General features: G+C 34.9%; 2 protein-coding genes across 2 annotated transcripts in view; one reads left to right on the plus strand and one right to left on the minus strand.

Annotated features, from left to right (window-relative positions):
* creb5b (cAMP responsive element binding protein 5b) overlaps positions 1-4,101 on the minus strand; it is a gene marked incomplete at its 3' end in the record, with an annotated part of 35,153 nt that extends 31,052 nt beyond the window's left edge. The window contains 2 exon segments of the mRNA XM_014008749.1: positions 1,912-2,016; positions 4,017-4,101. Of these exon segments, the coding sequence (XP_013864203.1) occupies positions 1,912-1,926 (15 nt within the window).
* Positions 4,102-4,142: 41 nt separating this feature from the next.
* Positions 4,143-11,010, plus strand: part of jazf1b (JAZF zinc finger 1b) — a 23,395-nt gene continuing 16,527 nt past the window's right edge. Inside the window, exon 1 of the mRNA XM_014008751.1 lies at positions 4,143-4,271. Coding sequence (XP_013864205.1) covers positions 4,157-4,271 — 115 coding nt within the window. The 5' untranslated portion in view covers positions 4,143-4,156. The remainder of the gene's footprint in view (positions 4,272-11,010) is intronic.

An 11,010-nucleotide genomic window follows, 5' to 3' on the forward strand; every position in this document is an offset into this window, starting at 1 on the left:
TTTCCTGAAGATAGAAGAGTTTGTTGAATCTGACGTGACATGTTCGTACGAACTCTTTGTACGAACAAAAGTAAGAGAAATTTAGGATAAGAATACGAACATGTTCTTGCATGAGGCCCAATGTCTACGCACAAGACAGGTAAAATTAAAAGCAGTTGAAAATAAAACTATGAAAGTGAAATCACAATTGGTTTAAAAATTTGGCAAGTTAGAGATGTCAAAATATTATTAGTGTTAAATATGAGGCATAATACTGTATGTTCTTTTTGTTTTTGATATTGTATAATTATCACTACTTTTACAGGGTTCTGTATGTTGTATTCCTGATTAAATGCAGCAAAATAAACTATTTCAAAGGTAACAGATCTTTGTAATACTTGGTTTATTTACATAATGACTTTAAGTGCTGGATGTTCGGCCCCTCAGCTGTTGACCTGCAGTAACTGTGGCGTCTGGAGAAATTTAGATGAATAGCCCTGACCTAAACATTACAACAACTTTAAAAAGACATTTGTTTTGTTTAGAACAAGGTGTCTCTCCTTCCTTATAGACCTACAGCCATCTGGCTTGATCAACTCAAATATACAGGATGATATATACTGTTACAACATTTTACAATAAATAAAAATAACAAGCAAGATTTTCCTTTAACTTGAATAACTTTCTTAAACATGGAACTGACAAACTTTTCATTTGAAATGTAAACTGTAACACTTTTAATTCAGTATTGATATTGGTATCGGTTCAGAGTACTGGGGCGTTTTTTAATGAGTATGAGTAATTGTTAAAACACTGGTATCGGGCCAGATGTACCAGTAATGATATCAAGACACCACTAATCACACATTATCTAATAGTTGGTTGATGATAAACTGTTRTTTATTAACACTACAGAAAACAAAGTTATGAAAGTGCAAGCGATTGTTTTAATATAAACAATTCTCATATTTGTGAGCAAAACCAGTGAGACATTTAGGAATCCAGCAAAAACAATTAGGCAACTTGTTATTCTCAACAGGATTTTCTGTTTGTCACTGCTGAGATGATTGTTCCAACACAAACGTGTTTGTTGGTCAGTGGTTACAGATCAGAAAGTACTGTGTGGTGAGTCARACCTCAGCAGTGGATTGATATTGGTCACAGTGTTAGGTCCCAAGAAAAAATAAATCTGTTGATGTGATCATTTTAGGGGTTTGAGGTTTTTAACAGTTTATGTCTACTCTTCTAAATCAACGGATAAAAATGTCTTACCACTTCAAGTTCACTAAATCTTAAAGGTTTTTAAATAAATCCTAAGAATAAAGCAAACCTAAAATAGCACTGCTGATTTATTTGACATTAATAAAGTTTATTTAGCTTAACATTTGGGATAAATAAAGATTTAGCAGGAAATCAGATTTTTACACTTTTCCCTTTCTTCCTCCCATCTCCAAMAGATTTCACCAGGTCAGCTTTTTTATTAAAAAAAAGAGCACCCAGTTCTAGCATTCAATCCTACATTAAACTACATTCCTTAAAGCTAATTTACCCATAACAGTGCTTTTGTTTTTTTATTCATTGACTTGTAATTCCTGTTTTGTTGCCAAATATTTTGCATAAGACACAATGATTTGACGTTCAAATTTATTAATTGTGAGATGATTTTTTTAACCATTTTATTCATTAGATTCAATGAATCTTTAGAGTGAGTGAAAAAGACGAGGCTAAAGATTTCTCTACTAACTGATCTGAGGTATGGTGTCGTTAACTCGCACTCGATCAGTACAAAAAGCAAATGTGTGTTGTCACTTATCAGCACATGTTAACTGTTCCTTTACAGATTTCCACTCTGAGTTTAACCAAACTATGCAGTAAATCTCAGAAACMTTTGCAGATCAGCAAGGATTGTATTAGGTTCACTTTGATACTCACATGAAATTCGTACATTTGAGTTTACATGTGAACGCTGTGTCGACAATCAGTGTGAACGTTGTGTCGACAATCAGATCCCCCGTAAAAGTGACTGCATCGATCTCCCTGTGAAAATAGATGGAAGAAAAAAATTGTTTTAGTAAATGTTGGGCTGAAAAGCAATTTAAGACTTCACATAGGTTTTTTGTGATTTTTAAATAATCAAAAATAAAATATATGACTAATAAATAGAACAACCCAAACACTTTTGTTTTACTTTTTTTTGTTTCAAACAACTTAATAAAGATGCAGAATCAATGTCTGTCTCTGCAGAACATGACGTGGTGTTTTGATAGTGTTAAAAAGATTTTAAAAAATAACATCAGACATAAACTTCAAGCATGCAGCATTTAAAATATAACTCATCTTTTTGAGTACTTATTTGTAAAAATGAAACACAAATCCTGGGTAACTTTGGGATAGTTCTGAGTACCACTTTACTCACAGAAAGTAAAGAACTAAAGGTAGTTTTATCCACTGGCTGACACTGCCACTCTGTGGCCATTAGAGGCTGTGGAGCTGCTGTTGATCCCGAGGAACACCATCTATTTCACACAATCATATATGTTCCATGTTTCCATTATATGAGTTTMTTTTATAGAAAAAGATAAATTCATAAATGTATTAGTATTGTACTCATAAACATCATATTGTCACTGTATTTTGTGATGTTGTCCTATTTGTTTTTCTAGTTCAACTTCATTGTACATGTTTGTGCAATGACGTTAAAGACTGCTCTATTCTTTAATTGCATCAGGTTATTTTAAAGTCATTTTTGTGCATGAATCATGCAGATATTTCATAATCATTTTTGGGCAAGTGGCAGTGGTTTTGAATACAAATGGTAGGGTTAAATTATTTTGTACAAAAAGACAATCATTTAATACAAATGATATGTTTCAGGTTTGGGCTACCACACTGACTGAAAAGTTGAATATATACTGTTGATATTCTCTAGTTRTGAAAAAAATGCAGTTCTTATTGGAATAATATGGTATTCACTGTTTTCTCCAAATACATGTCAACATACAGTGGGGCATAATTGAGATTTTACTTATAACTTAACTTTACTTACTTCTACTCCTTACATTTTTACACAATTATCTGTACTTTCYTCTCATTACATTTTTAAAAAGGTAAGAAGTAGAAAGTCGTTACCTTTATTTCATTAGGCTTGTTATTGTTAAAAAATATTATCCTGATAAACTGTATCTCCTGGATAGAGTAAATTTAATTGTGGTTGGATGAGACGTATACATTTAAACCATTCTGATACTGTTTTAGTTTGTAAACAATCCTTCACAGAATGACACAAATCATGTCACACTCCAGCAGGACATACAGTAGCAGATATTCTGTATGTTGTATGTAGCCTAGTATGAAGATGCATGGTGGCATGCATATTTACTGCTAATTTTAAAATCAATACTTAAGACTTTTACTCAAGTAAGATTCCTAAAGGAGACTTTAACGTTAATCAAAGTATTTTTTTGGTAAGATACTTGTACTTTTACTCAAGTATCACTTTGAGGTACTTTATACAACACTGCCAGTGACCCTCATGACCCTGAAAGGAAGAGGATGGATGGATGGAAGGATGGATGTATGGATGGATGGATGGATGGATGGATGGATGGATGGATGGATGGATGGATGGATGGATGGATGGATGGATGGATGGATGGATGGATGGATGGATGGATGGATGGATGGATGGATGGATGGATGGATGGATGGATGGATGGACTTATATAGTGAAAATAGAATGTATCCACAGATTTAGCTTCTTTTAACTATACTTATCTAAACCTGGAAGAAGCCAAATTTAATACTTATTTTTTCAAGACTTCAGAACCCTGTTTGCTGCAACAATATGGATTTCCATACTAAAAGAATAATTTTCTTTACAGAAAATATTATTATGGTAAGTAATGAAACTAATAATTGTTGCATAATTATTTAACTGTAAGAAAACTACTTTATGTGACTTCTTGATTTGTTACCAGGCCATTCCAGTTTSTGTAGAAAGTGTTTATGCTTTTCTAATGAAAGTCTCGCAGGCTCACATCCGGTGTTGTTGACGCTGCAGCAGCAGCTGGCTTTGACGCAGCTCGGAGGAGTCACCGCGCCGCCGCTCCAGCTGTTTTCACCGCTGCCTGTCCCCGCTGTTTGCCCCCTCATCTCTCTAAATGCAGCGGCGACCATCATGACAGGGGTCGCGGCCGTGTCCTTCTTCTCCAACGCGTGTAGGTTTGCCGGCTGCGGGCTTCACTTCGACTCCCTGTCGGAGCTCATCGTGCACATCGAGGATAACCACATCGGTAAGCGAGCTCGTCCGTGTAAACAGWGCGCCTTGCTGCGGTGGCCGATGGGCGGAACTAGCATCACAAAGCTAGCAGAGCTAGCAAGAAGTTACTTCCTGCGTCTTGACAACCCGGGTTGCTAGGTGTGGTGAATGTTGATGTTCATCTACTTCCTTCCTGCGCTTTTCTATCGAAAATTTTCGCAAACCTGYGACCACCGAGCCGGACGAAACAACAACCGGTTTGTTTACGTCTTGCCAGCTCGTGACAACATTTTTAACGACGTAAGGCCCACGCGCGGAGATGAATGCATCGCTTAGAAACTTGCAATCTGCACGAGCCAATCAGATTTCACTTTTGTTTTTCCTAAAGACTGGTTTCAAAACCCATCCTAGAAAGCTTTGGTGTTAAAACACTGATGTATTGAAATTATATATTTGTCATTGCAACCTTTAAACCTTATTCTAAAGTTGTTTTTGAACTTATTTTTTATTTTATAATAAAGAATTCAGGGGAAACACTGGATAATGAGACACTGAAACGCTTTGCAGAACCTGAAGAAGTTAAAAACGTTCTTTATAAGGTCCATTTTTCAATAAAGTCAATTCTACTTGATATTCTTACATACAGTGGTGGGCGGCACTACTCTAAAAATTAGTTGCACTAACCCTAAAGCACTAACTTTAATATTAGGTCCCCTAATTCTAAAGCACTAACACATTAAAAAAAATTAGCAAAAGTTAATTCTAAAGCACTAAAAACCCATCTGACCCATGGAGCATTCCTCAGAGTCAACATGAGAGTATATTTTCTGTGTGCAGAATGTTGTTAATATTTCATCTCGTGAAGTGGTTCCAAAATTTAGGGTCAGGACCTCTATATGAGCGTCCCCAGATGACATCCAGACAATAATTTAAATGCAGAAAAAAATGCTGATGGAATATTTTCATCATGATCATTACAATTTTTTTGAAATAATCATAAATGAAAAAATAGTATCAGAGTTTGTTTATAGGTATTATTCCCATGTTTGACAGAATTATTAGCAAAGTTTGCAAATGTAAACATGTCTGGGGTCACGAGTGTCTGCAGCTGTTATTTTGTGGGTTAGAAGCAAAAAGGTTTGAAAACCACTGATCTAGTATAAGTGACACACATGAACACGTGTGACAGCTTTCACCCTCAGCTGCTGACAATAATGCTGATCAATAATATTTAAAGAACTCAATTGGTGCTTATAAATTTAGCCCATAAATTTAGGAAGTTCTAATTCACTAATCAATTAAGAAATTAGCAAAAGCCCTAAAGCACCAATCAGGAAATTAGTTCCCCTATTAGTACTTTAGGGGAACTGTGCCCACCACWGCTTACATATACATTATGCATTTCCTTTTGTTTCAAAGACTGTAGAATTGGGAGAAAAAAACACTTAATATTAACTTTGACTTGTATTTAGGGATGCCTGATATATCAGCATTAATATCGGTATCGGCCGATATTGATCATTTTTTAGAATATCTTATCGGTCCGATGTGTAAAACTGGGTCAATATTAACGTCCGATATTGATTTCCCACTTTTTAGCTTTGTGTTTCTGTTTTGGGAGAGGAGATGGTTGGTTGAGTGGTATCTGATCATGATAGTGATATTGATGCTGGACAGCCAGGAATAACTGAAGTAGGGAGTCATGCAGGTCTTTTATTTACTGTTTCAAAAAAAAAGACCCAAGTGTGTTTGTACGTGTATGTTTAATGTAATTTGTGTGTTTGTGCAATATCAGTAAATGTTGGTTATAACAGCAATATTTATATTGGATATTGGTATCGGCTGGAATTTTCATATCGGTGCATTTAAAGACTTTGTAATGTGGCTAATTCACAAACAAGTGTTAGTTAAGACTTACACAACTTTAAACACCACAGACGTTAAGTAAAACCAACATCTACTTGGATATTTCATTCAGAGCAAGTCAGCAAGAACTAGTTAAGTTGAAGCAGGCTTTTAACATTAAAATATGGACTTATTTTTTCAGCCGTGGACATTTTACAACATTAACTAGAGGTCAGTGAAACATGGGGAAATTTTACATACTTTTGCACATTTCTTGCTCTCAGATTGACAAATAATGAAATTAGCCCATCTGTGTATTTTTTGACAATAATAGAGTACAAGTAGGAAAAACTGCATTTTATGTAAAAACAATGAATGCTGAGTGCTGAATGACTTAGCTGAAGAAGCTGTAACTGAGCTCTTGAGAAGCAGAATAAAAGACACAAATCTAGCTAAAACTTTAAAGAAGCAAAATATTAGCTTAAAGCCTAAATTATCTAAATCTTACCTAAAACATAAAAGTACTAAAACACTAGCAAACATTTTGAAGAGGAACATTATCTAAAAGGAGTTTACAAAGTTAAAACGGAAAAGAAACAAAGTCCTAACTAAAAGCAGCWAACCACTACCCAAAAGCAAAATGTAAAGTATGAAAGCTAAACACTAAATGTAGCAGAAGAAGACATAAATACAGCATATGTGCTGTATAACCTATATTTAGAACCATGCGTGTTTTTGAAGAAACTAAAGTATTTTCAATGTATTTCTTTAGGTAAAATATTTGCAAATTAAAAATGGTTACAAAAAAACACCGGTTTCAGCTTCAGCTAAACATTTTTGATATATGAATGGCTAAAATAGCACATGATAAAATTAATATCCAGGAAAAAATCATAAGAATAATGTGAAAGTTAAAACAATTCTCATACAATTTAAGTAACTGTAATCTCCTTGTTAAAGCAGAAATACAGTAGATATTAAGCAATTTGTATGTTGCTTTTTCTTTGACACATAAATTGAGAACTAAAAATTCTTGCCTCTAGTGCAAATTATTTTTAAGCATAAAAAAACAGCTCACACAATTTTTCTAAAGGCCCTGTCACACTAGACCACTTACGCCAACTTATGAACATTTTAAAGACATCTACGTTGAAGCTGAAATTGAAAAAATGATCAGGAAGCTTCTTTTTAGCGTGTTGCTTAACGTAATTCTAACAAATTGATCAAACATATAACTTTTATTAGCAATTTGGACATGAAAAATCTTTCATAAAATGGCCAAGTCTAGTGTGCAGGGTCTTAAACAAGCATTTCTGCGCAGAATCTTAGCTGTTCTGCACTCGAGTTGATCCTGGGATCTGTTGGAGAAATTTTCCTACTTTGAGGGGTCACCGATGACCCCTTATACAACCCTTATTTTTCTCACGTTTCTCATTCTCTTATGTCTATAACCTTGATTTTAGGTCCAATGAAAGTTTRTTTTCACATATTTTTTAATTTTAGTAAGATTCAGCCGAACATTTTAAATTCTAATAACTTTAGACAAACTATAGTGTTTTTTCCTGCCCACATGATGCATCTTGAACCGAAGAAGACTTCCTTTTTTCCCACAGTGCAACCTTTTGCTCGTTTCACCATCTGCTCCCCAGTCTAATATTTCAGTCTTCTTATTGAAGCTGACAGGCTCAGCTGTCTGCGTTGTTCTTGTTTGTTGCCTGACTTGGCTTTAATATCCTCTGCATGCTCTCAGGCTGGTGCTGGGKTGTGCATGTGTCAGAGGTGTTACCTTTAGAGAAAAAAAACAAGGACTTTCAAATGACTTATTAGGGAATAATGAAGCAATTAGTTGGCTCAAAGTGGAAAAACTTTGCCCCCCTCCTTCCCTTGTCTGCTGGCCTGCGTTGCGCTCCGAGTAGTGCGAAATCTTGAGCGTCGTGCCAAAGCGCCTGTGAAGCGTAATTACAGATGGAGTGCCTGATTTGGCATGTCTTCCTCTTCATCTGGTGGCCTGCTGCTGCTTAAAGCACATTCTCCATTATAATTAGGCGYCTGAAAATAAGCACACATTCTTGCAGATGAGCTTCACAGCCGGACCGCTGTTTGCGTCCGTGAACGACAGGTGGCGCTACTCTGCTGTCGATTTRAGAAACCCTTTTTTTCCCCACTAAATGGTTACAACAGATCCCCCTAATTTTGGCAATGCTTGTTCATAATTACTCAGTTAATAATTAATAATAACTTAATCTAAAGCTCATATATCAGTAAACTTCTACAAGTGTTGGGTGRCCCACTTTTAAGTTAATGAGCTAATGTGGCTAACTTCTATTAATCAAGGCTAAAATATATGAAGATCCGAGAGACAATGAGCCAAACTCATGGTTTTAAGTCTAAAAGATCTCAGTGTTTGCATGTGCTCATGTAGAATAAAAACCTTTACACACATAGGCACTGACATTTGTCAGTAAGCGATCCAGCCCTTTTTGATGAAAAGGAAGTTGTGATCATGGATTTAGCTCTGAGTGTGTGTTTGCCCCATGGAACTGAGCAGTGTTGTATAAAGTACCACAAAGTGATACTTGAGTAAAATTACAAGTAGCTTACCAAAAACATTACTTTGGTAAAAGTTAAAGTCTCCTTTAGGAATAAAAGACTTGTATAAGTCTTAAAGAATCAGATTTTTTTCGTACTTAAGTATTAAAAAGTATAGATTTAAAATGAGCAGTTAGATTTTACATAATGACGTTTATTAGGTGGTGACCTCCCCCCAAAAATGCAGAAATAACTGTTGTATTAAAATAATAAATTTATGTTAAATGTAGGATGCGCAAGTCTAGCTGTTTGAGTTTATACACATATATCAAGGCTGCACAAAGGTTTTCTTCAAAATGAAAATCTRTTTGAGAGCTGCGGGCAAATGTAATAATATACCGGTAATTCATGAAATACAAATACTTCTTAAGTACAGTCCTTTTATTTGAATGATTATGTCCTGCTGGAGTCGGTATCAGAATTTTATATATTTATACTTCTCATTCAACCACAGTTAAATTCACTCAATCTAAGAGGCACAGTTTATATGGATAGTATTTATTTTTTATAATAACAAGCTGGAATGAAAACAAGCAAAAATGAAATAAAAGTAACAACTTTTTACTTCTTGCCTTTTTTAAAAAAAATGTAAGGAGTAGAAAGTAAAGATGATAGTGTGAAAATGTAAAAAAAGAAGTAAAAAGTAGGCTGAAAAATAATTACTCAAGTACAGATACCCCAAAATTCTACTTAAGTACAGTAACAAAGTATTTGTACTTAGTTACTTTACAACTCTGGAACTGATGGACTGAGAGCTTGAAGTGACCAAGCGTGGGTTACAATGAGTCTGTTTGTTGCCAATCCTCACTGGAGGCTCATTTACCAAATTTTGCTACGCAGGCTTTTCACCTATACCCTGTAAAAAAAAAAAAAAAGAAAATCTGTGCGGAAGTAATAAATTTGTTGGAAACGGTAACTAATTCCCTGATCTATGCACCTGGTGGTGGGCCTAATTACATTTCCCCAGTCCTCCGGCACTYGTTCATCTCTGGGGGCTCACCAAATGGATAAAGTATTGCTTACAGAGATAATGTACTGCATTGCTGTAATGATTCATTGTGGTAATTTCGCTCCTATTGGTTGTTTTTCTTTTAATAGTTTATTATGGGGTTTTTTTCCAGAGGTGGTTTTTGTTAAACTGAGATTCAAAAACTGATTTGTAACATCTGAGTTATACATTTTTATCCTCTCCAAGGTGCACATAGTAGTAGTGGTGAGCTGATAGGCTCTCCTCTGTTTCCTTTTATTACCACCTGGTGTCACAAGGCGATAGGAGGATGTTTTTATATTGTATGTTCATGTGTTTAGTGTTACCAAAACATATTAAAGACCACCAGACAAATTGTAATCACATTTTTTAGGAAATAATCATTGCATGTGCATGCTTATTAACCTTTAGAGCCAATACATTTCAAAATGTCCACCTCAGCCAGCTGATCTTAGCAAACATGAAAATGTCTCAGTCAGTCAGTTTTACAGATATTTTAGGCTATAATTTTATGTGGTTGTAGCTGAGAGGCATTTATAACCCATATGCTGAGTGGGACATCTCAAGCTATTGTATGAGATTATGGATTAAATTATTTACAAGGTTTGACCAAAACTTTCCTCTTTATTAAATGGTAGAATACACCTCTGGTGAAACAAGGCAGTGGTTTTAAGTTCTTAAATTGTAATAATGTTACTGATATTTTCTCATACACTGTACTGTCTTGTGACCTGGTCTCATACAACAGAAAACATGCAAAAACCCATCAAACTTTTCAAAAAGACAACAGATTTTAGACAGACAAGTTTGTCATGTTCACTATTGTAATACTGTAAGTATAAGTTCTTGGACTTTGAGAATGGTCAAATGTAAAGTGATCCAAGTCTTGTTTTTAGGGTTGTAAATGGGCTTGCTCCTCTACCTTTAAACTMTTTTATCCTAAAGAATAAAGCCAGAGTAAATACCAGGTCTTAAACTAATGGTACCGTGTTATAGCAAGAWGGAAAACTAACTTTGGTTGAAATTAGAGGAACACACTTATGGAATAAAATGAAAATAAAAATGAATAAAATACCAGGATGTGTCAGGAATGTGACAGTTATTCAGCCTTTATGACAAAACTTAAACAAATAAATTTTGTGCTCTTACAAAAAAAAAGCCCATTTTCAGTTGGGATGATTCTTGTGTTTTGCTTATTGGATTGTTTTATCAGTTATTTTTGTTTTGTGTGCRCGTTTTATCTGTTCTTTATTTCCTTTTATCTTCCTTTCATCGACAGATGAAATTTAGCAATGGAGCTAATCGTGGCGCATTTATTTTGCTGTGCAATGCAGCAGTATTAATCAATGTG

The sequence above is a fragment of the Austrofundulus limnaeus genome, unplaced genomic scaffold (genome assembly GCF_001266775.1).
Source record: "Austrofundulus limnaeus strain Quisiro unplaced genomic scaffold, Austrofundulus_limnaeus-1.0 Scaffold52, whole genome shotgun sequence".
Taxonomy (NCBI): domain Eukaryota; kingdom Metazoa; phylum Chordata; class Actinopteri; order Cyprinodontiformes; family Rivulidae; genus Austrofundulus; species Austrofundulus limnaeus.